At 38.3% G+C, this 24,027-nt stretch overlaps 1 protein-coding gene across 2 annotated transcripts in view; it reads left to right on the plus strand.

Annotated features, from left to right (window-relative positions):
* The first annotated feature begins 5,488 nt into the window (after positions 1–5,488).
* Positions 5,489–24,027, plus strand: part of LOC114314782 (putative apyrase 6) — a 33,748-nt gene continuing 15,209 nt past the window's right edge. Inside the window, exons 1-5 of one of the 2 annotated variants that reach the window (XM_082894400.1) lie at positions 5,591–6,040; positions 6,169–6,546; positions 8,872–8,984; positions 9,469–9,576; positions 10,558–10,612. In XM_082894400.1, coding sequence (XP_082750526.1) covers positions 5,926–6,040; positions 6,169–6,546; positions 8,872–8,984; positions 9,469–9,576; positions 10,558–10,612 — 769 coding nt within the window. In that variant the 5' untranslated portion in view covers positions 5,591–5,925. Of the gene's footprint in view, positions 6,547–8,871; positions 8,985–9,468; positions 9,577–10,557; positions 10,613–24,027 lie in introns of both variants that reach the window. The other variant, XM_028261269.2, reaches the window with a different exon arrangement.

Consider the following 24,027-nt stretch of genomic DNA (forward strand, 5'->3'; position numbering starts at 1 on the left):
ATGGCAAAGCCTAGAACACAAAGGTTTGGGATTTCCGAGACTAAAGTCTGGTTTAAATACCCAGGGGTATGGAGATTGCTTCAAAACTACCTCGGCTTGAACTCTGTATGGCAGCCCCATAGATTGAGGTAGCTTTATGCGCCTCGATTATGGATACCAAATCAACCTAGTCTGTCACCCTGTTGGAGAATAGGGAAAGTTACAAATACAGTTAGGGAGAAAAGTAGTACCCGTGGTTTTCGCGTGAAGATCATACCTTTAGTGGGCATTCCGTGTTCTTTTGTGCTATATTTATTCTGGATGAAAAAAAAAAAAAGTGTTATACTTGTTCAATTTTATAACTATATATATATATTTTTATATTTAAATAAAAACAAAATCTGTCTTCTCCCTAAAAAAAAAAAAAAAAAAAAAATTTTTCCCGCATGTGCGGCACTGTGCACGCACATGCCCCACCATCTCACCAAAACATGGTTTGGCACTGCTAAATACGCAGGTGCGGGGGAGATCCTTGACCAAGCCGCACGTGCGGCCTGGGCCCCGCACGTGCGGGACGCCCATAAAAAAAAAAAAAAAAACCTCACAAATATTGGTACTAACACTACTCCTAATTTAGTTTTTTTTTTTATTTATTATATTTGTTTAGTTTAAGTGCTTCGTAGTAATTCTGGGTTAATTTAATTAGTTAGTGAACTTTAGTTTTAGTTTTATTTATTATTTATTTTTTTATTTTTTTTTCTTGTGTAGTTAATGATTTTCTTTTAATCTTATTCTATGATGTCATTGTTCATATAAGTACTAAGTAGTTTAATTTATATTTTATTTTGTTTTGTTTTCTGACATTTTATTTACTTTTCTTCTCTTCAAAAAAAAAAAAATAATAATAATAAATAAATAAATAAATAAATAAATACAAAAAGTAAAAATAAAAATACATAAATAAATAAATAAACATGTTTAGTTTTGGTTGTTTGATTCTATAATTTAGTCTATTTTGTAGTTTAGTTATTTTATAGTCTAGTTTAGTTTAGTTTATTTTCTAGTTTAGTAATTTAATTTCATGACATGTTACCTCATTTATTTAATTAATTAATTTCGTTTTTACAAAAAAAAGAAAAAAAGAAAAGGGGAAGTGGGAATTGCATGTGGTACATTCTTTCTTAATTTATTTGATTCTCATGCTGGTTTCACGGGTATCTGTATTTATTGTTGGTGTGTGCAGGATATGAGTCGCCATGTCACTGCTCGGGCCTCCAAAAAGGCCAGGGGTGCCTCCTCTTCGGCGCCACCACCGCCACCATCACCACCATCCTCGCCACCACCACCAGGAGACTTGCCCCGGCCGGAGTGGGCTTCACGGCCTCTTCATAAGCTCACACAGTTCAACCTGCCATTTTTTCAGCAGGACGAGGACACTACTTAGGCGGTTGAGCAGCTCCGACTCCGGCAACAGTTGGGCATTTGTGCTGTGACAGCGCCCACTTATCCTCATCTGGTGCGCCTATTCTACCAGAACCTGCATGAGACACCCACTGCGGTTGGCCTGCTCTTTGACATTGATGGTCATGTTGTTCACATCACCTCGGCCATGATTGCCAAAGTGTTAGAGTTTTTCGCCAAACCGGAAGATCAGCCTTTCCCGGAAGTTGAGGATCACCAACCCGTAGCTCGCCTCATCCAGCAATACTTCCCGGGAGCCCACGGTGACCCCAGTTTCACATGCTTGCGGCGAAGCAAGCTACCTAGCCGCTTGCTTCTCCTTGATTCCGTGGTCCATAAGAATGTCCTTCCACTTGGGCATCGAGCGGAGCGCCGTTTGGAGTTTGTGCGGGTTTTACATGGGTATCAGCTTGGCTATCAGGTCCCGCTTGAGGATTTCATTTTGCTGCATGTGCAGAAATTTCTACGGGAGGCAGTTCGGCCTACTCCTCTGCAGAATCTGACTTGGCCCCTACCATTCGCCAATTTATTGACACTTGTGTTTGAGCTGAACCACCTCCCCATTGCTGAGGATGAGGAGATTGATCGAGGGTATCCGACATTTGGCCGGCGGGAATGGCAGCACAGCATATCTCGCATCCCGCAGCCGGTAGGTGCCCCGGTTGAGGAGGCCCAGGACCCCGTCCATGACCACCCGGCTCATCCTGTTCCCCCTGTGCCTTCCCAAGGGGACCCACTCTACATGACTCGCGAGGAGTACTTACAGTTTCAGCACTCTGTTGATCAGGTCCATCATACTCTTCGTGATCACCACCAGAGTCTCATGGAGTTGCGCACGGATTTCCAGGCTTTTCGCGACTATTCTCAGGCGCGTTTCGATCAGCTCCACGCCGACAACCTCGCCATCCAGCAACAGGGTCAGGATAATGCCTTCGAGACGCGCGCTTTGATGCAAGCCTTGTTTGCCCAACATTTCCCACCACCACCACCACCACCGGCTTCTCCCTAGTACCCGCATGTATCTTGCTTTGTCTCTTTTATTTTTATTTTTATTTTCCTTTATCTTCTCAACAAAAAAAAAAAAAAAAAAGTGAAGTGTGTATATATTACTCTCTGCCTGCCTGGATATGCACATACAATTCTAGTAATTTTCTCTCATTTCTCTTTACTTTTCCATTGGGGACAATGTCATATTCAAGTTGGGGGATGAGGGTTATATTTTATTTTGTGTATTCCTATTTGGCTCATAATTCATGCTTATACCTGTTTCACTTGACTGCATTACTTCACCTGATGTGACTTTTTGCTAGTAGGGTGATGATATTTGCATATGTTATTTGGAGATCATAGTAGACTTGTATGAAAAGGATTTATTGGGTAGATACTTGCATGCCATGTTTGCACGAGGAGAGTTGTCTATGTTTGCGGTATTAGTACACTTGTCATGAGTATGCTTTAATTCACATGAGCACACTATCATAGCAGTGATCTTTTTATTATAATCCCTGGTGTACATCATTGACAATAGCTAGAGTTACAGAAAAGAATAAATGAGGAGTCAAGATTCTTAAAAAAAAAAAAAAAAAAACACTTGACTAGTTTGGGTCCGTAGCCTTTTTAACTCGAGTTATTAAGCCCGTAGGGGTGTCTCTACATTTAATGCCCTAAAACCGTCTGGTTTGGGAGTCATTGGCCCAAAACTTGCTACATGGGTTAATTAGAAAGCTTAAGGGACTTGGACATTGCACAGTTAAGGTAAAATAAGAAGAATGACTTGTTCAGATTTGTAGCCTTTTCAACTCGAGTTATTAAGCCCGTAGGGGTGTCTTTACACCTAGTGCCCTAAAACCGTCTGGTTTGGGAGTCATTGGCCCAATGCTCGTTACACGGGTTGATTAGAAAGCTTAAGGGATCAAGACATTGCACAGTCATTTAAAAAAAAAAAAAAAAAAAAGAAAAAAAAAAAAGAGAAAACTTTTTAAAATCTTGGCTGTAACAGGTTAGCTTTTTTGTATATGATGGGTGTTATTATGAGTTACACTGGGCTATTATAGTGGATAGGTAACTAATATGGAGATTGCACTTTACACCGAGGGTACTAATGACTTGTCTACTAGCATGCACAAGTATAGTGAACTTTACTTTTGTATTAACTGAATTGTGGTTTTGACTCAATAGGTTCCTTCATGCTTGTCCACTGTGTCTTTAATGACTCATGATGTCTCAATATCACACTGTAGTGGCACATAAGTTAATTGTTAGGTGGAGTAGTGTGGTCATTTGTTGTTGAGTATATATGAATATGTTAATGTTTGTGGGTATCATTTCTGGAAACCCTCACGAGACTTTACTCGTCCACTTGGGGTAACCTTGTGGTTTAAAGGCTTGTTGCATATGCTAAATGCAACCGTTTTCCCACGAAAGAGGAAATAGATAGATTTTGTTTAATTTTATTTTATTTTACTTGCTTGAGGACTAGCAAGTAGTAAGTTGGGGGATGTGATTAAGGCCGAAATGTACATCATTGAGGCCGTTAATTAGAATCTCTTAACTTCACTTGCTGGTCAAACCGTATATTTTATGTGTGTTGAGTGTCAATCAGGTTATACATCGTCGGAGCATAAAATGAGCAAAAAGACAGAATTTGGCAGCGTTGACTTTCCCGCACGTGCGTTGACTTTCCCGCACGTGCGTTGACTTTTTCTGGGAAAGTCAAACTGACGTTTTAAACTTGTTTGGACGAGATGGGAAGCATAAAAAGAAGAGAAAAAGGCTGGATTAGTGTTCTGAAATTGTTTGGACCTAAAGAGGGAGGCTAGGGTTTGCAAAAGAGGAAGAAACAAAAGCTTCAAGGATGTCTCCCATGGTGATTCCTTCTCTTTCTACTTCCTTCCACTCCTCCATGAGTGGCTAGTCTTCTTTTCTAGGGTTTTGATGAAACCCTAGCCATGTAATTATGTAGTTTTCTTTTTGATTTTATATTATGTAAAGGTTTGAACCATTGTATGGTGTTTTTAGAAATTCTTTATATATAATTTTCAGTATCTTTTCAAATATTTAACTTTCTGTGATTGTTGAATATTATCCATACATGAGTTTTCTATTCCTTCACATTCAAGATATGGGACGAACCATGCTACGAGGAACGAGTCGTATCACTACCCTAGTTTAGAGTGAACGATTCGTATTACTTGAGATGGTTCGTGCTCGTACATTGAATGTGATGATCTTCTTGTTAAATGCTTTGAGCTTGTAGTTGTGAAGCATTAATTCGTTCAAACCATAGCATAATTAATTTCAATTGGAAACCCTAATTATGTGGTTAGTGGTGAATTCTCAACCCTAGGATTTTTCCCCAATTTAGTAAATCCAATTTCATTTATTATTGATAATTTAATTCTTTAGTTTAATTTATTTGTTATTAAATTAGGTTATGATCATTCAATCTTTTTATCAAAATTAATTTAGGAATTTAACAATTAAATTAGTTTAATTTCACAATAGTCCCTGTGGATCGACACTTGGACTTGCCATTATTCTGATAGAATTTGGTATAGTTTAGTATTTAATTTTGGTGTGTTCAATGACCCAACAGTCTTTCGCCGTCATTTATTATTTTTCACTATTTTTTATATTTTTAAATTTTTAAAAATATTTTATCATTTACCAAATGTATTTATAATTTATATTTTTTTAAAAATAAATAAAAATTAATTTATAAAATTTTTATAAATATAAATTAGAAACGTAAATGTTAACTACACCGTAATGAATGAGACCTCCAAGATGAGAAAAGTGAAACTCTTTTTTTTATTTTTTATTTTTTTATTTTTTATGTCAAATGTCTATCGTAAGTGTTTCTCCAAAACAATAATGATTCATCCCACTAAAAATATCACCACTAATAACATTAATATATTAAAAAAATAAAAAAAAATATAACTCCAAGACCAAAATATCACATCATTAATGACGGGACCCACTGCCACCTCATTAGTGGGAACACTAATTAGTGCTCCCAAGCATTTTTCTTCTCCAAAAAAGTTGCAATCCCGTCCGGACAGGAGCGCTAGATTCTCGGCCGCCCACCAAATGCCAAGTAGGCGTAGCACGCGGGCACAAAAGAAAGAAAACGAGTAAACCAATCACTAACCGGTCAACTTCCCAACAAAACCGGACCGGACCGGCACCGATAACCCAAACCAAAAATCTTCGTCCCTCACCTCCATCATCGTCCTCAACCCAACCTCACAAACAAACGAACACAGTAGAGAGAGAGAGGGGGAGCTGCCGAGACCACCTCCGAAGAATACCCCTCTCTCATCTCCGATCCAATCAACCCCAGAAACAAAACTCAAAAAACAAAAATCCAAATTGTTGTTCAAAACACAACAAAATCAAAAACTTGCTTTCTTTGTTTTAGTTAATCGTATAATATATGATTCACATACAGTCTATCTCTTCAGACTTTGATGCGACGATTGAATGCTCGCAAACTCGATCGTAACTCCAACATCGACGAAACCAACAACAGCGAAAGCGAAAGCAAAAGCAAAATGGAGTCGATCAAACTTCAGTTCCTCCCAAATTCGCCTCACAGGTCCAGCCTCTTCTCTCGAAACCCTAAACACTCCACCACCAACATTACGAAATTCTTTGCTTCTATCGCAATTACCCTCGCTTTGTTCTGTTACATATTCGTTGTTTCCACCGCTTTTCGAAACTCAGGCAAGCGAAAATTCGGGATCGTAATCGATGGAGGAAGCACTGGGACTCGGATTCATGTGTTCGAGTATGTGGTTAAGGTTGGGGTTGCGAATTTCGATTTTGGGGAAAATGGGTTGGCGTCAATGCGGGTGAACCGTGGGTTGTCGGCGTACGCGGAGGATACAGAGGGGGCGGGGGTGTCGTTGGGCGAATTGGTTGAGTTTGGGAAGAAGAGAGTGCCGAAGGAGTATTGGGGAGAGACGGAGATTCGGCTCATGGCGACCGCGGGGTTGAGGATGCTGGAATTGAGTGTCCAAGATCGGATTTTGGAGTCGTGCCGGAAGTTTCTGAGGTTGTCTGGGTTCAGGTTTCGTGATGATTGGGCATCTGTTATCACTGGTATGGTTTACTTGTCAAATTGATTCGATTCAATTTGATTCATGTTGATGTTAGTGCTTATTGTGTGAAATTGGTCAATTTGATGTGATGACAACATTAAATGTTATTCGAAATGATGGCAACATTTAGTTCAAAGGTTACTAATTAGAGGTTACTAATTAGAGGTACCCTTATCAACATGCTTGTTTGGAAATATGTTAGCAAATCAAAATAATAGTCCTTTTGGAGGAATTTAACTGTTTTTTTTTTTTTTTTTTTGGTTAGTACAATTATTGTACTTTGAAAATATTAATTTTTCAAAATTGTTCTTTGATTGTACATTTTTTTGGAAATATCAATTGTCATAATTATACTTTTTATGTTGTTAATGAACTTAAAAGAAAGACAAAATAAGAAATTCTTACTATTTTTAAAAATAGACTAATATTTTGAGATAATGAAAAATGGAATAAAGGACTAATATTTTGAGATGGATGGATTATTAAAAATGGAATACTTGAAGGAGGTTGGGGTTAAAATCCAAAATGTGTTTACACTGTATAAAAAATATATTACTCTTCTTGCAAGGGAATTAAAGATGGACCTCATGCGATGAAACTTGAGTGATAAATTTTAATCTTGTTTCAGTCAGTTGTCTTAAGAAGCAAGGTCTTGAGTTCCTGAATTCATGCAAATGATTCAGATTACTTCTTGTGCTTCACACTTATTCATTTTGCAAGGTGCAAACCCTTACTTTGGGTGGTGTTTGATAAAATTGAAAATTGAAAATTGAAAATTGAATGTTGAATTTTTTAAGCTGAAAAGTTATTTGATAAAACTTTAAGTGTTGAACTAAAATAGGATGTTTATATGCACAAGATCAAATTTGAAATTTATTATTTTTAAATTATTTCTTCCAAGATCAATATTTAATGGTGGTGGTGGAGGTGGCAATGGTGGCTATGGCACCAATGGTGGTGGGGGTAGAGAGATAATGATTGTGGTGATGGTGGATTGGTAATGTAATGGAGGTAATAGTGGTTGGCGGCGATGGTGTAATGATGGTAGTGATTGTGGTAGTGGAATGATGGTGGCGGTTATGGTGGCAACAGTGGCAAAGGTTGTGAAGTTAAAAGAGTTTTAGCAGTTGTTGTAGGTGGTGATGGAGAAGTGGTTGTAATGGCAATAACAACTATGGTGGTGTTGTGGTGGTGGCAGTGAAATGACGGTGGTTCTTATGGCAACAAAGACAATAATGGAGGTTGTAGTAGTAGTGGTGGTGGCAGTGTCAATCGTAGGAGTAGTGGTGGTTGTGATGGCGGTGACAGCGGTAGGAGTAGTTTTGGTGGTGGTGGTAGCGGTAGTGGCGGCGATGAGGTTATAACGGTGTATGACACTTATGCATAATAATTGAGTAGGATTCCCTATCACTTCAAATTCTCTTTACTTTTAGTCTTAATTTTAAGCGGCATTTAAATATGTGATTATCAAATGGACTTAATTGATTTTCACTTAATACATTCAGTTTTAAGTGTTAAATTAGGTTATCAAATACCACCTTAGGCCTCGTTTGGGAACATACTAATTTAGTAACTTTTTGGCTATTTGGCTAAAATATGAGTTAAAAAAAACTAATATGTTTGGGATGACTTTTTGGCTTTTTACAAAAAGATGTGCAAAAAGTAGAGAGAAAAGAAAATCTTTAACTTTTTGATATGGGTTGTTGGCTTTTTGGCTTTTTTAACAACTTTTTGGCTTTTTGGCTAAACCGGTCGCTTCCCAAACGAGGCCTAAGTCTCTCTTAATTTAATGTCCTAAAGTGAATTGGGTCAGGTATATGACGTCCTTATGTTACCTTTGTTTTTTTTTTTTTTTGTTTTTTTGTTTTTTGGTTCTTTTATCTTCCTATCAGTGCATAATATTTATGTGTTTAGTTTGAGAAACCATTTTGAGTTTGTTTTCTTATAATCTTTTGTCAATGTACTGTTACACCAATAGATATCTGCAGTTGCTGTGTTTAGCATACAATAGTTTCCCATCGCCAGTTATGTCAGGAACTCGATTTAAGTGTCTTCCCATGTTGAAGGGTTTGCAGATTTTCTTTCCCATCCTCCATTGCAAAGTCTATGAAATCTTCTTTCATATTCTTTCTTTTTTTCAATGTATAAGAATGCAGTGTTGGAGGACATGGATGTTGTTTGATAGCATGCAGAAGTTCTTTTTCAATGTATAAGAATGCAGTTTGAAACCACTTGAAATATTTCCCACCATACTTCGGTTCATATGTTATGATATGATTTGATTCACAATCAGGAACCATAATACTGTGTCCTTCGATTTTTCCAGGCTCTGATGAAGGAGTGTACGCTTGGGTTGTTGCAAATTATGCCTTAGGCACTCTAGGAGGTGATCCTTTGAAAACAACTGGAATCATTGAACTTGGTGGGGCTTCTGCTCAGGTTTGGTTTCCATTTCCCTATTTTGAACTGGATTGTTTAGCTTGGACAATCAGTTATAATATTAAAACATTCCTGGAACGACCTGGATTTGATAAAATGTTGTTAGTCCAAACTTCTAAAAAACGATTTATGAGAGAACTTGTGGTAGATTTTCTAGCATTTTGAAAGTTGGGGAACCAGGAAATAGATTGTTGTTTCAATGGAAGGACATTATTTGAACACATTTGGCTGCCATTCAAAATCCTAGTTTATCTTTTGGCTTTTGCATATAATTTTATTTTGTATTTTCACTAGAAGGACCAATTAAAGAGCTATAGTTATGTTTGGGGGAAGCAACTATACAATATGTCATTCTGTATATTATAATATTATTTGTCCCATTTCATTGCTTTTGAAGTGAGTTGCTGTAATTCTGTATTTAACATTGGAAATCTGGAATTATGTGATTTTTTTTGTGGATGATTCATCTATATCATTATTTCAGGTAACCTTTGTTTCAAGAGAGCCGATTCCCACTGAATTTTCTCGTATGGTTAAATTTGGGAACATTTCTTACAATCTCTACAGTCACAGTTTGCTTCAATTTGGTCAGGTAAAGTTTTCACTGAAGTAGTCATCTTCAGTGTCCACTACATCGTATTGACGTGTTTGGTTTGGATGCTACAAATATTTTGTTTGCAGTTTGTAGTACTTAATTGCTTCTGTTGTCTAAGGGGGCCACTGGTTAAGTGGTTAAAACTTGGCCTATCAACCTTGAGGTTGTGGTTTCAAACCTGAGGGCAGCCACTTTGTGCAAATAATGCCAAAGTATACATTTGTGCCCAATTACCCCCTCCAAACCTCTATCCAATGTGGACTAGACAGTCTCTGCTTTTTAGTTAATTTAAGTTGTTCCAGGGTTTTTTTCTTTTTTGTTTTCCCATTTCTGTTTCTGTTTTTGTTTCTTTATTTTAAATTTTTTGAGCCAGTTCTTGTTTGAAATTGAATGAAACATTCTGCTCTAAATTCACTTGCGGTTAATAGCTAATCTCAGCTACTAGTGAGAAGAGTTCTTTAAGGATCTCAATCTAATCTAATGTGGTGACATCTACTTGAACCTTAACGTTCTTGGCTTTGGCATTGATCCAATTATTATTACTATTATTTTTATTTTTTTGCATGGATAAGCAATGGTGTAAAAGAGAAGCAATTATTATTTAAAAGAAGGTTTGTGTGAAGAACAGAACTTATAGAAAGGCTTGAAGTTGATTAAATTTTTCGTAGGGCTTAATACTAGGAAGGACCTGGTGAATTTTTTTTTGTTTGGGGGGGGGGGGGGGGGGGGGTTCACATCGCAAAGTTATTAATCCCCAATGTGAAGCTTATATCAGGATCTGCTTGTATCTAGAAGTTGCCTCTGGTATTTTTTTCTATTTTATGCATTCATGAAATAATCTTTTGTTGGAGCATATTGTTCTTGTTATTTCAACTATAGAAAAATTACTTAAACTATGTGAATACTCCTCTTTGCATAGGAACTCTGTTATTTAATTTCTGTGCAGTTTATGAATTCATCATTTGTATCATTTCGCAGAATGTTGCATTTGACCTATTACGGGAATCGCTTGTTACAAGAGCCCCAGAATCTGGTAAGTCAAAATGTTTTTCTTTATCTGATGGTTCTGTAATTTATTAAATCATATAAAAGCTTTAAGAACGTCTCTTATTGTGGGAAAACATTTGTCCAATAGACCTAAAATTTGGTTAGTAGATGTGCTCCGCACAATGTTGCTTTTGTCCGATTCATATGCTTGGGAAGGTTTTCCATTTTCTTGCTTGGAAATTAGTTCATTAAGCCAATTTATTAGAATAATACCTCAAATGGTTTTTACGTCATCTCCGAAGTTAAACTTGACATTTTGCTAGATACTTATGGTCTAATTTTCCTGTCATGTGTTGTGGGCTGTCATGTGTTGTGGGCTGTACTTCACTGTAGACACTGAATGAATGAAATGAGTGGTGATCTTCCTTCCCCCTTACTAATTACCAAGAACTTTGTTGCCTAGATTGGAATGAATTTTAACTAATAAAAGGGTCGCCATGTTTTTTAATTTAGTGTTTAATTAGATCTATGTATCTGCAATTGCTATAGATTGAGGTAGATTTAATGGGACTAGCCCTAACTGGGACAAGAAGAAGCAAGTTAAGGGGAGAAATCATCTTGCCTTGTTTTGGTTTGCAGTATAGTGTGGAGACTTGCTTTAAATAGAATATTGTTTGTAGGCTATGGTTTGATTTGTTCTCTTTTTGTAGATTTTAGCTTATTGTTTTTGTCATTCTGGTCATTCTAGGTTTGCTGGTTAGCTAACCAGATTTTTTTTTTTTTTTTTTTTCTCCCAGTAGGAGCTTTTACAGGTTGTGTCTAGTTTGGAATGAGTTTTGGGGGTTTTATAGGTTCGACTTTTTTGCTTTACTTACATTTCATGCTTAGTTGGCTTTCCCTATATAGTTACACGCTTATTTTTATTTTATTTTATTTTATTTTTTTGGGTAAAACCCTATATGTTGTTTTATGTCTTCGAGTCTATTATTGTAAAGTAGAAGTGTTTGATTGTCTGATTTGAAGTCATAGATTTATCACCAAGTGGTTGGTTCAGTGGGTTAAGTACTTAGATTTTCTTGCTCAATGCTTGGGTTCGAGTCTCCATAGTTGCTTGGTGGGGTTAAACATACTTTTCAGCGCCCATAGCACATGATGGGAGTTTTGCCCCCGACGCAGGTGCAGTGGAGTCTGTGGTGCCGAGGGCAATGATCCTTGAGGATATGTGAAGTAGCTTATCTGTATATCCATTTTTTTACCCAAAAAAAAAAAAAAAAAAAAATTGGGTGAAGTTTTCCAAAACACTTTACCAAAAGAGGAGTGTTGGCACATAAATTTTAAACCAAATTTATGTTTAAATTTCAAATACAGTCAATGACACACATAGAGCCTACAATAAGATTGTTGTAGGCAATCACTTCCCAAAATGATTAATTTGCTCCGTTGAGGTATATAAATAAAACAACGTCGTATCTTAACGACGTTATTCAAGATGCTCAAATGACACGTGGAGCCTACGAAAAAATGACACCTGTAGAGCCTACAGCAAAGACATCACACAGGATGAAACCCCAAAGATCAATTCGGTTAATCAGATATACGATTAATCAGATAGCGCTATTATTCAAAATTTAAATAGCGTTATCATTCAATTTGAAATTCAAATATCATTCAATTTGAAATTCAAAATGAAGATGAAGCGTTCCTATCACCTGATGGCCCTCCATAAATATGAGGACCATCACACAAGACCGGGGGATCAGAAAAATCATAAGTGGAAAAGAAGAGAGAGAGAGAAAGAAATTGAGAGCTAAACAAATCGTTACAAGAAAGAAGAAGAGAAGCTTAGAGAACTCAAGAGCCTACGCTAATGGCGATGAATAGGTAAAGGGTTCCAAACCCAAACTGTATTTTGTATTCGAGGGTTCAAAACCCATAACAATCTTAATAAAATATTTCTTTTTTTTAAATTGTCTTTTGTTGTTTATTTTGTTCTTCATTAATCGGAGGTTTCATTTGTATAAAATGTGTAATTAACGATCTGAAATACAGATCGGAAATAAGAACCTGCTATTCAAATAATCAACACTGTTTAGTCCAAAAACTAAACAGTGGACATTTGTAACATAAATTTTGAAATGTGTTGAAACACTTCATGTTTTAAAATTTGTGTCTACAAATTCTGGCACGCCCAGTGGGACCTATTTCTCCTCTCATCTTTTGAAGAACAAAATAATAATAATATATATATACAGTTGATACTTACTGACGTATTCTTTTGTTATAGGAATGCTGAAGCAACTGTTAGGAGACAAGCCTACACTCCAGTGGTTCTGAAATCACCAAGGTTGGAGATAGCACCCATCACCCAAGGGGCTCCGGAGCGAATGCTCTTGGCTGTCCCAAAGGTAGAGTCAACGAAATCCTGGAAAGATGCACTTCTTTCCCCTGCCACCCAAGGGGCTCCAGAGCGAAAGCTCTTGGCTGTCCCGAAGGTAACTGGTGTGACGAAAAAAGTCACACTTCTCCAGAAAGCTGAAAGTTTGAGAAAGATTACTGAAGATTATGTGAAAGCGTCAAAGCAGTACGCAATTGTGAGGGCCACAGCCCGAACGAAGAGCTTTTTAATTCAGGCAAAGGAGGCTAATCAGTTTGCAACTACGACTTTTGTTGCAGCTTCAACGGGGGCAACCAAAAATGTTGTGGCCCAACTACTCAAAAGGGTAGAAGACTCCATTAAAATGGTGGAGTTTGCCCAGAAGAAAGCTTCTGTTGAAAACATGGCCACCATTAGGGCCATTGGGAGGAGGGTAATGACCCAAACTTCTGTTGATGAAAAAAAGGCCCCTGTTGTTGAAAAAACAGTTGATGCCTATAAACCGATAGTTCTGTTCAGAGCACAAAATCGGTCAAACCAAATCTCAGTCAACTCTCAGGAGCCAAAAGAACACCCGTTGGCTCAACAGGGTTCAAATAAGGAACACCCGTTGGCCCAACAGAATAAGAAACACCCGTTGGCCCAACGGGATTTGAATCAACATCAATTGACCCACTCTAAAAATGTAGGGACTGTTTTGAAAATTCATGAGGAATTTGCAAAGGCACAAACAGTTCCTTCTATGCCCTTAGGGGCTCAACTTGATATGCCATTCGGTCCAGTTTCGAAAAGACAAAGGCGAAGAAGAAATAAAGCTTTAAAAAAACTGGAACTAAGAACAGTGGCAACAAATGTTATAGGAGCTATTGAAAGGGCTCTCTCGAAAGATGAACCCCAAAAACAAATTGAAAGTCCTATCTTTGTTGGAAAATCCAAGGTGGATGAGGGTAAGCAACCCTTGAGAAATATTTCTACTTTGGTTGAACTATCTATGGAGGGAATAAGAAAAGGGCCTGTGACAAGGTCCATAACCCGTCAGGCTCAAAACAAAGCATCGCAGTCAGATGCTTCAAATATGAGTAATGTTGTGGGGGTTGATAATCCTTTATACGAACAAGATGATTCTATCTCGTTTGTTTCAACAAATATTGGAAACAATGAATTGAAAGATATCAACAAAGTCGCGGTTATGATGACTGAGGTTGAGAAAGAAGGTGAAAGTTCGCAGGTCCAACAGGACCAAAGTCTCAAGGAAAAAGTGGTGGCCCTACAAGAACAACTCGAGAGAAAAGAACGGGAAATGGCTGCTATGTTGGAGCAAATGCAACAGCTGCAGGCCCAAATGACAGGACCAGGAAGTGCACCCAAACAAATGACACAACCTGTTGTAGGGACATCTGTAGGCATACAAAGTACACTAGCCCCAGGGGGCAATGGTCCTTGTTACTCTGATCTGACCAGTGGTGGTATGAATCCAATGCTCATGGCCATGATTGATGATATGGTGAGGAGACAAGTAAAGAAAGTCAAAGAAAAAGATGATGAGAATTTTCGAATAATTACAAAACCTTACTTAGCATGGGTAGATGCTGTTCCATTCCCTTCTGGTTTTTCCCAACCAGATTTCAAAATGTTTGATGGAACAGGAGATCCAAGACAACATGTGGCTCATTTCCTTTCAAGATGCGGGCCAATAGCCCAGAATGAGGCCCTGTGCCTGCAGCTATTTGTCCAATCGCTTGAAAGTTCTGCATTTACTTGGTATGCTAATCTTCCTGAGGGATCAATCCTAAATTGGGATTCCATGGTTCTGTAACACACAAAGACGAGTTGGAGTACCAGAACTGATTGAGACCAAGCAACGTGACAATGAGTCTGTTACAGATTTCATTGCAAGATGGCGAGCTTTGACATTTGCTTGTCCTCAAAAGTTTACACAATTAGAGTTAATTCGGATGTGCCTTAACAACTTCCGACATGAGCTCTCTACGGCTCTTATGGCTCAAACTTTTGAAGGATTCAATGATCTATGCACTAAAGCTCATGATATGGAGCTGCATTTAGCTAAACGAAGGAGGTCTAGGGCCGTTGAAAGGGTTGAGTCCTCGACTGCAGCTACAATCGAAACCAGAAAGAAGGGTCCCGTTGTAGTAGGGGCTAAAAAGCCCAAGGAATTTAAAAAGGTGACTATGAAAGAGAGGTTGGAGAAAAAATATTCTTTCATGGATGATCTGGTCGAAGACCTATTTGAAGATCTGTTGGAGCAAAAGTTGATTGCTCTCCCTGAGGTGAAAAGACCACATGAGGTAGGAAAGACCAATGATCCAAAGTATTGCCCCTACCATCGTTTGATTAGTCATCCGATAAAAGAGTGCTTTGTTCTGAAAGATAAAATTCAAGAACTTTTGGACTCTAAGATCATTGAGCTCCCTCCTCAAGAGAAAGCATCTGCTAACCCAATCACTATCGACAATGATAATGAAGGTGAATGGGTTATTTATCAGTCAAAAAGCATGAAGAAAAAACAAAATGCCACAGTGAAAGTTAGAAGTGTGGTTGATTCAACAACACAAGGGCCAAAACTTTCCAAAAAGAAAAAATCAAAAGTTTCTAGGAAACTAAAAAAAGCCAGAGTAAATAAGAGAAAAGGAAAAAAGAACCCAAAGAAGGAAAAGGGGGAGAAATTGGTCCCTGATGAGCAGTTAGAGCAAGATCCTCTTGTCCCAGTTACATTGGAGGAATTTCTACCTTCAAAATTTCAATCTGTGGAGTTGCAGACATACTTTGATAAAAGAAGGAAGGAAAAGTTTACTTTGGCCCCTTGCCTAACCATCATTGTTTTGAGTGATAGCGAGGAAGATGAGGGTGAAATTGGTTCAAAAGTTAGGGAAGGGGATTGCATTACATCTCCTATCTGTATACCTGACTCACCAGAGTATACACCAACTTCTCCAGAATACACACCGGCCTCTCCAGAATACACACCAGCCTCTCCAGAATATACACCAGTTTCTCCAGAGTATACACCAGAAGCCTTTTCTCCAGAGTATTCGCCAGTACCACCAATGTACTATCAAAGCACTCCAGAATATGTAAGGGGAACAGAACAAAGAGACACCGGGTGTAGGTCCGACTCCGAGCTTGTAAAAAAGGCGAAAAAACGACTACACTTCAAGGATGATGAGGTGAATGGCAGGTGTATGTCGGATGATGAAGTATGGAAGCATTCAAGTAAACAAGCAAAGTCATCTCAAGTTGAGGATCCTAATGAAGATTGGGAACTTAACTTTTCCCCTGATGATTCACCACACACATCCCAATCTAGGACATACGATGGAGAAAGTGTATCAAGTGACCACTTTGACTTTCCTTGTAATGTCATCACTGTGGACGTAAATTTGAAGAGCGAGAAATACATATCATTCGCAATCCAGGTGATGATGAGAAAGCAAAAATTGAAGCTAGAAGGGAAACAGAACATCAGGCAAAAGTAACAGTCTCTTTGAAAGATGAGGGTTTTGAAGCCCATCAAAATTTGAGTATTGAAAGAAATCAAATTTCTGGACACCCTTTCCCTAATTGGGTCGAATGGGTTCAGTTCCCACGAGGATATGCAGTACCTCGTTTTCCTTTATATAATGGGACAGGTTGTCCAAGGCGCCATTTGGTTCGTTTCCTTGCACAATGTGGAAATACAGTAAAAAGCCAGGCGTTACTTCTACGGCAGTTCGTTCTTTCTTTGGAAGGATGGGCAGCGGATTGGTACTTCAGCCTGCCACCTAATTCAATCCCAGATTGGGACGCCATGGCTGATCGATTTTATAGGACATTTTATAAACCATGGCCAATAGAAATTGAGATGTCAGAACATTTGGATGACGAAGGTACATCTTCTCAAACATATGATTTCATAGAAGGGACAATTGAGGAGAAGATTGAAACTGCCCTTGACCTTCGAGAGATGGGCACTTATCGCCCAAGGGATTTGTTCCCTTTATGGGTAGAGCAAACACCATTTCCTGAAGGATACGAACTTCCAAATTTTGTCCTATATGAGGGTTATGGAGATCCTCAAAAACATATTAGGCGTTTTTTGAAACAGTGTGGGGAAACAGCTCAAAATGAAGCACTTTGCCTAAAACAATTCCCCCTTTCCTTAGAGGGGATCGCCTTTGACTGGTATTGCTCCCTCGATGGAGTCGTGGTGCCTAGTTGGGAGGCCATGAAGAATGGTTTTGAAGATTCTCAATGCTTTTATAGGCGTGACTCCCGGTATCTAAGAAATGGGAGAAGAATGCAGCTTCAGGAAGATGGAGAAGTGACTGATGATGATGATCACCCTGCAGCTGGACCAGTTAACATGGTCCAAATAAGTGAGGGAACAAAAGAAGTTGAGGTCAACGGAAAGGCGGTTGCTGAAGTATGCCAGACTTACTTGACCTACCGGAGGAAATTACGAAATCCTCAAGACCCTCAAACGTCAGAAGTTTCACAGGTCTTGCTGGAGGAGGAGCAAGTGAAATATGATGTGCTAGCTCATCTAAAGAAAATTCCAGCATTGTTGAGTGTATATGATGCACTGAAAATGTCTCCAGAGCTTCGAAAGTCTCTAATATATGCCCTGTCCAAGCCAGAGGATTTCCACAAAGAAATCGAGAGTAGAAATCAAGAGAAGGCAACTACATGCATGGCTATGGTAACCTTTGGTGACAAAGACATGTGTGCTGAAATGACAGACCATAATCGGCCTTTGTTTATCACTGGACTTATCCATGATGTGAAAATTTCTCGAATTCTCGTTGATGGAGGATCTGCGGTGAACCTTCTGCCTCGGAGGGCCTTAAATTTGTTAGGGGTTCGAATTTCACAACTTCGCCCAAGTCGTTTGGTCATTCAAGGATTTAATCAGAATGAGCAACGCCCAATGGGGAAGATTGAATTGCGAACCAAGTTTGGAGATATTGAAGAAAGTACTGAGTTCTTGGTCATTGATGTAGACACCTCCTACAATGCTTTGCTTGGGAGACCATGGATGCATAATCATCATGCAGTGCCATCAACTTATCACCAATGTATCAAGTACCCGTTGCCTTCACCCAAAAAAGAGGGGATAATTGTGGCTGACAATGATCCATTTGGTGAAGTAGAGGCCTATTATGCTGATGCTCGCTTCTATACAAAGACTTCACAAAGAAAGGAAAAAGATGTGAAAAAGTCAGAAGATACTCCGAATGTCAAAGACGTTCTAGAGTCTACTCCAGTTTCAACAAAAAGAACTTTTCGATATGTGCCAAAGTCCGAAAGGAAACTGGGGGCAAAGGCTCTAGCCCCAATAAATCCAATTTTGGATCTCAAGGGTGAGTTCACGTTGCCATTAAGGAGGACAGAATGTACCTATGTGGAGAAATATAATAAGATTGTGGTCCCTTCTAAGGGAAAAGGATCGAAACCCATCATATTTCACTCACTTGGAGATGTTGAACAGAAAGTGAAAGTTGAACAAGTGCCAGAAGAAAACATCTCGAGTTTTGAGAAGCCTAATTTCAGTGCAGAAATTACACAGATGTTGGTGAAAGTTGGTTTAGATCCTGAAAAAATACCCGAAACAATGACACCCTTTGACTTTGCATTAACGCCTTCGCAGAGGCAAGCTATACAACAAGGCGGTATTATCACCGCTAGGACAGAAGGGTTAGGCTATCGGGGTGATGAGGAAAAATTTCCAGTAAACATGACTATCACTCAAGATGTGTCGGAAGATGTTGACCAAGATGAAGCTCAACCTGCACCAATAGAATTTGAAGCAGGAGGCCAAGCTACCGTGGATGACCTTTGTGAAATAAATCTGGGTGATGAAGGAGAAAACAAACCAACCTTCATTAGTGCAAATTTAAAGGAAGAAGAAGCTCGGCAATATATTTCCTTTTTAAGGGAGTATCGTGATATATTTGCATGGAACTATAGTGAGATGCCTGGTCTTAATCCAGAGATTGCAGTCCATAAGCTTGCAATTCACCCTGAGAAACAGCCAATTAAACAGCCTCAGAGGCGAACTCGACCAGAGCTTACAGCCCAAATTGAAGCCGAAGTCGACAAGCTTATTAATGCAGGATTCATTAGGGAAGTCCAATATCCAACCTGGCTAGCAAACATAGTGCCGGTCAAGAAAAAGAATGGTCAAATAAGGGTCTGCATTGATTTCCGTGATCTCAATGAGGCTTGTCCTAAAGATGACTTTCCTTTGCCCATCACTGAACTTCTTGTAGATGCAACTACTGGGTATGAAACCTTGTCTTTTATGGATGGATACTCAGGATACAATCAAATCCGAATGGCACCTAAAGATGAAGAAATGACTGCATTTAGGACTCCGAGAGGAGTCTTTTGCTATAAGGTAATGCCTTTTGGCCTGAAAAACGCTGGGGCCACGTATCAAAGGGCGATGACTATAATTTTTGGTGATATGCTCCATGACATCATCGAATGCTATGTTGATGATCTTGTCGTCAAGACAAAGGAAAAGGAAAACCATGTGGAAGATTTGAGAAAAATCTTCGAACGTTTGAGGAGGTACAAACTCAAGATGAACCCACTAAAATGTGCATTTGGAGTTTCATCAGGAAAATTTCTTGGGTTTGTGGTTCGAAACAAAGGGATTGAAATTGACCCTACCAAGATTAAAGCTATTGCCGAAATGCCTCCACGAAATTTAAGGGAATTGAAGGGGTTACAAGGGAGATTGGCCTATATCAGAAGATTTATTTCTAACTTGGTTGGTCGATGTTTGCCGTTCTCAAGATTGATGAAAAAGGGTGTTCCATTTGAATGGGATCAGCAATGCCAAAATGCTTTTAATAGTATTAAGGAGTATCTTTTGAAGCCTCCAGTACTTATGAGCCCAATAAAAGGAAAACCACTTTTGTTGTACATAACAGCCTTGGATGGTTCATTAGGGGCATTGTTGGCACAACATAATGAGCATGGGAAAGAAAATGCCTTGTATTACTTGAGTCGTACTTTGGTTGGGGCAGAGTTCAATTACTCCCCTATCGAAAAGACATGTCTTGCCTTGGTGTTCGCCTTGCAAAAACTAAAGCACTATGTCTTGGAACACAAAGTCAAGTTGATATCAAGAGCAGACCCCTTGAAATATATACTTTCACGGCCCATACTTTCAGGGAAAATTGCAAAGTGGGCTGTAATTCTCCAACAATTCGCAATTGAATATGTTCCCCAAAGAGCTGTAAAGGGGCAGGCTCTAGCAGATTTTTTGGCAGCACATCCTATACCTGATGACTCACCTCTAGTAACTGATTTACCAGATGAAGAGGTTATACAAGTAGAAATTCAGAAAGGATGGGAGATGTATTTTGATGGAGCTTCAAGGAGTCCAGATGGCAAAAAGCAAGAAAATCCTAAAAACAATAAAGCTGGAATTGGAATTGTGTTTGTGACTCCAGACAATGCTATAATCACCTATTCTTTCGCCTTAAGTGAAGGATGCTCCAATAATGAGGCAGAATATGAAGCTGTAATTGCTAGATTAGAATTGGCATTACAAATTCCTATTGAAGAACTCTCAATTTATGGAGATTCGGAATTGGTGGTAAAGCAACTCCGTGGAGAATACATTGTTAAGAAAACAAGTCTCATCCCGTATCATGAAAGGGCTGATCAATTGCTTTCACAATTCAGAAAAACACATATTTTCCATGTGAAGAGAAGAACAAATGCTCGAGCTGATTCACTTGCAAGTTTGGCTGCATCACTCACCCTACCAGATAGCAAAACAATTACTATCACAGTAGGTGAAAGAAGGGTGTTACAACCTTTAAAAGAGGTTTCTGACTTGGTTCCAATCTTGGTTGTCACCACGAAAGGAGAAAACGAGGAGGATTGGCGGGAACCATTCATAACTTACCTCCAACATGGTAGGCTACCTGAAGATAAAGTAAAAAGAATTGAAGTGAGACGCAGGGCTACCAAATTCGTCCTGTGGAAAGATGGAACGTTATACAAAAGGTCTTTGGATGGAATGTTCATGCAGTGTATAGCCAAGGAGCGTATTCAAGAGGTAATGGCAGAAATACATTCAGGTGTATGTGGGGCACACCAAAGTGGTCCTAAATTACATATGCAGCTAAAACGGTTGGGATACTATTGGCCGACTATGATTGCAGATTGCATAAATTATGCTCGAAGATGCCAAGTCTGCCAATTCCATGGGAACTTTCTCCACCAACCCCCAGAGCCTTTACATTTAACAACTTGTTCTTGGCCATTTGCAGCATGGGGTATGGACATTATTGGTCCTTTTGTACCTCCATCTTCAGCAGGATATCGATACATCCTAGCTGCAACTGACTATTTTTCAAAATGGGCAGAGGCTGTGGCTTTAAAGGATATAAAAAGCACAGTTGTCTCCGAGTTTATCCGAACCCATTTCATTTACAGGTTTGGGATTCCAGAAAGTATCATCATGGATAATGGACAGCCATTCAGGAGTGATGCTTTGAACAAGTTATTTGCCAAGTACAAAATCAAAAACAACCATTCATCAAGATATCATGCACCTGCCAATGGTTTGGCAGAAGCTTTCAACAAGACATTGTGCAAAATTCTTAAGAAGATGGTGGATAAGAACAAAAAAGCTTGGCACGAAAAGTTACAAGAAGCTTTGTGGGCTTATCGAACTTCGCACAGAACTCCTACTCAAGCAACCCCTTATTCGTTGGTTTTTGGAGGAGAAGCAGTGTTACCACTTGAGGTTCAAATACCATCATTACGAGTGGCAATACAAGAGTCCTTAACAGAAGATGAAAGTGCAAGAGTGAGGTTGGCTAAGCTGGAGACCCTGGATGAAAGAAGGTTGTATGCTCAACAGAACTTGGAAATCTACCAACAAAGGATGGCAAATGCATTCAATAAAAGAGTGAGGCTTCGTTCCTTTAAAAAGGGGGACTTGGTACTAATGGTTAGAACACCCATAGTAGTCTCACGAAGAACCAAAGGAAAGCTTGAGCCCAAATGGGAAGGACCTTATGTGATTGAGAAGGTTTATTCTAATGGGGCCTATTTGTTGATAACGATGGACTCTGTTATCAGAATCTTACGATTCACGATTCGATTTACGATTCGATACGCAATTTTTGCAAAATCGATACGAATCTATGAGTGAATCTATTTTGGAAGTGAATCTCTAGTGAATCGCACGATTCACAATCGATTCACGATTCGATTCACTTTTTACGATTCATGCAATTTTTGAAATTATTGTGTTCGATATATTTTCGACTCATTTTTTTCATATTTTTAGTGAAAATGACATAATACAACTTCTAATAATATTTAATACCAAAATAACCAACATATATATATGATTTGTTATTATTTTAGTGATCATGGAGTTTTTTATAGGATCCAATCAGATTCAGTCAGACCTAACATATTTTAACCTTTCTTCTCATTTTTGTCCCCTTCAAAAAATTGTAATGTATCTTCTAAAGATGTTTAAGATTAGAGTTACACTATGAATTATCTATTACTATTTTATTAAATTGAATACTACATGTGTGAGGTCAGTTATACCTGTTAAAATGTTTTAGGCTTTAAAATAAAATATCCTAAATAATTCTTACTTATTATTTGCTCACTCTAACTTAGAAAAATATATATGCTTATTGTCCAAATATCAATATCGTTGTTAACTATTGTTACTTTAGAAATTAATAGTTTCTATTTGGTTATTACCTTTATTAAGAATGGTTGATAAAAAAATCTAAAAAAAAAAAAAAAAAAAAGGTAAGATGGTGATTTTACATAGGAACCTTTGTTAACTTCTTACCTATTAAATTACGTGATTATTATTCAAAATAACATTTTTGTTGATTTAAGTCTAAATATTTTATATTCATAAGATACATTTAACATCTAAATGTGTAGATATATGTTTTTAAGTGATTTAGAAAAAGTGACTGAATCTTTACGATTCACGATTCAATTCGATTCGCGATTCGGTACGAGATCATTTCGATTCACGATACGAATCCCGATTTGACAACTATGACGATGGATGGTGACAGAATCATTCCCCCAACCAATGCAAGGTTCTTGAAGAGATATTACCCTTAAGAAAGCCTGCTAGGTTGAAAACCCGAAAGGGCGGCCTAGGCAAAAGTTAGGGCAAAAAAAAAAAAAAAAAAAAAAAAAAAAAAAAAAACCCACCAACGGTATTGTATGTGGTTAAACTGCTAAAATACCTCACCGAAATCTAAGGTGATAAAACATTAGATACTCCTGGCCCGCAAGAGTATAAACTGTGTACGGCCAAACAAAAGTCAAACACCACCAACGGTATTGTATGTGGTTAAACTGCTAAAATACCTCACCGAAATCTAAGGTGATAAAACATTGGATACTCCTGGCCCGCAAGAGTATAAACTGTGTACGGCCAAAATAAGATAAATCAATGTATTGTATTGAGAAATTTCATATAAACAAATAAATCTATTGTGTACGGCTAAAATAAGACAAATCAATGTATTGAGAAATTTCATATAACAAATAAATCTATCATTGAGCGAAATTTCATAAATACATTATGTTCGGATGAATAAAAAAATAAAAGTGCATTCATTCATTAAGAGAAGCCTTAGCCCTTTCAAAAGCACGTTCCACAACACTGTGTTGTCCATTCTTCTTCTTGTGTTGGTTCAAAACATTCAGAGCAATTTGCATGCCTTCTTCTGATTTAGAAACACTCTCGGAAGCTTGTGCAAAATCACACATAAAGGATGCATGTTCCGCTTGGGTGGATGACAATTCCTCTTCAAGTTGTTTGAGTAACTCTTTAGTTTGAATAATCCTTTGATTAAGACCCGCAATGTGCTCATCCGACTTGATAATTGAAGCAGGCAATTGTTCATGTTCGCCAGAAACTTTGTCGAAATGAAGCTTCTTCTCATAATATTGGGCTTCAAATTCTGCAGTAGACAAGTTTGAAGAATCTGCAAGTTGGGTTTTCAAAGCAAAGCACTCAAGGAATATCTTAACCTTCTCATAAAAGGAGATGAAGTCTACACCCAAAC

The sequence above is a fragment of the Camellia sinensis genome, chromosome 11 (genome assembly GCF_055761805.1).
Source record: "Camellia sinensis isolate YWXY chromosome 11, ASM5576180v1, whole genome shotgun sequence".
NCBI lineage: Eukaryota > Viridiplantae > Streptophyta > Magnoliopsida > Ericales > Theaceae > Camellia > Camellia sinensis.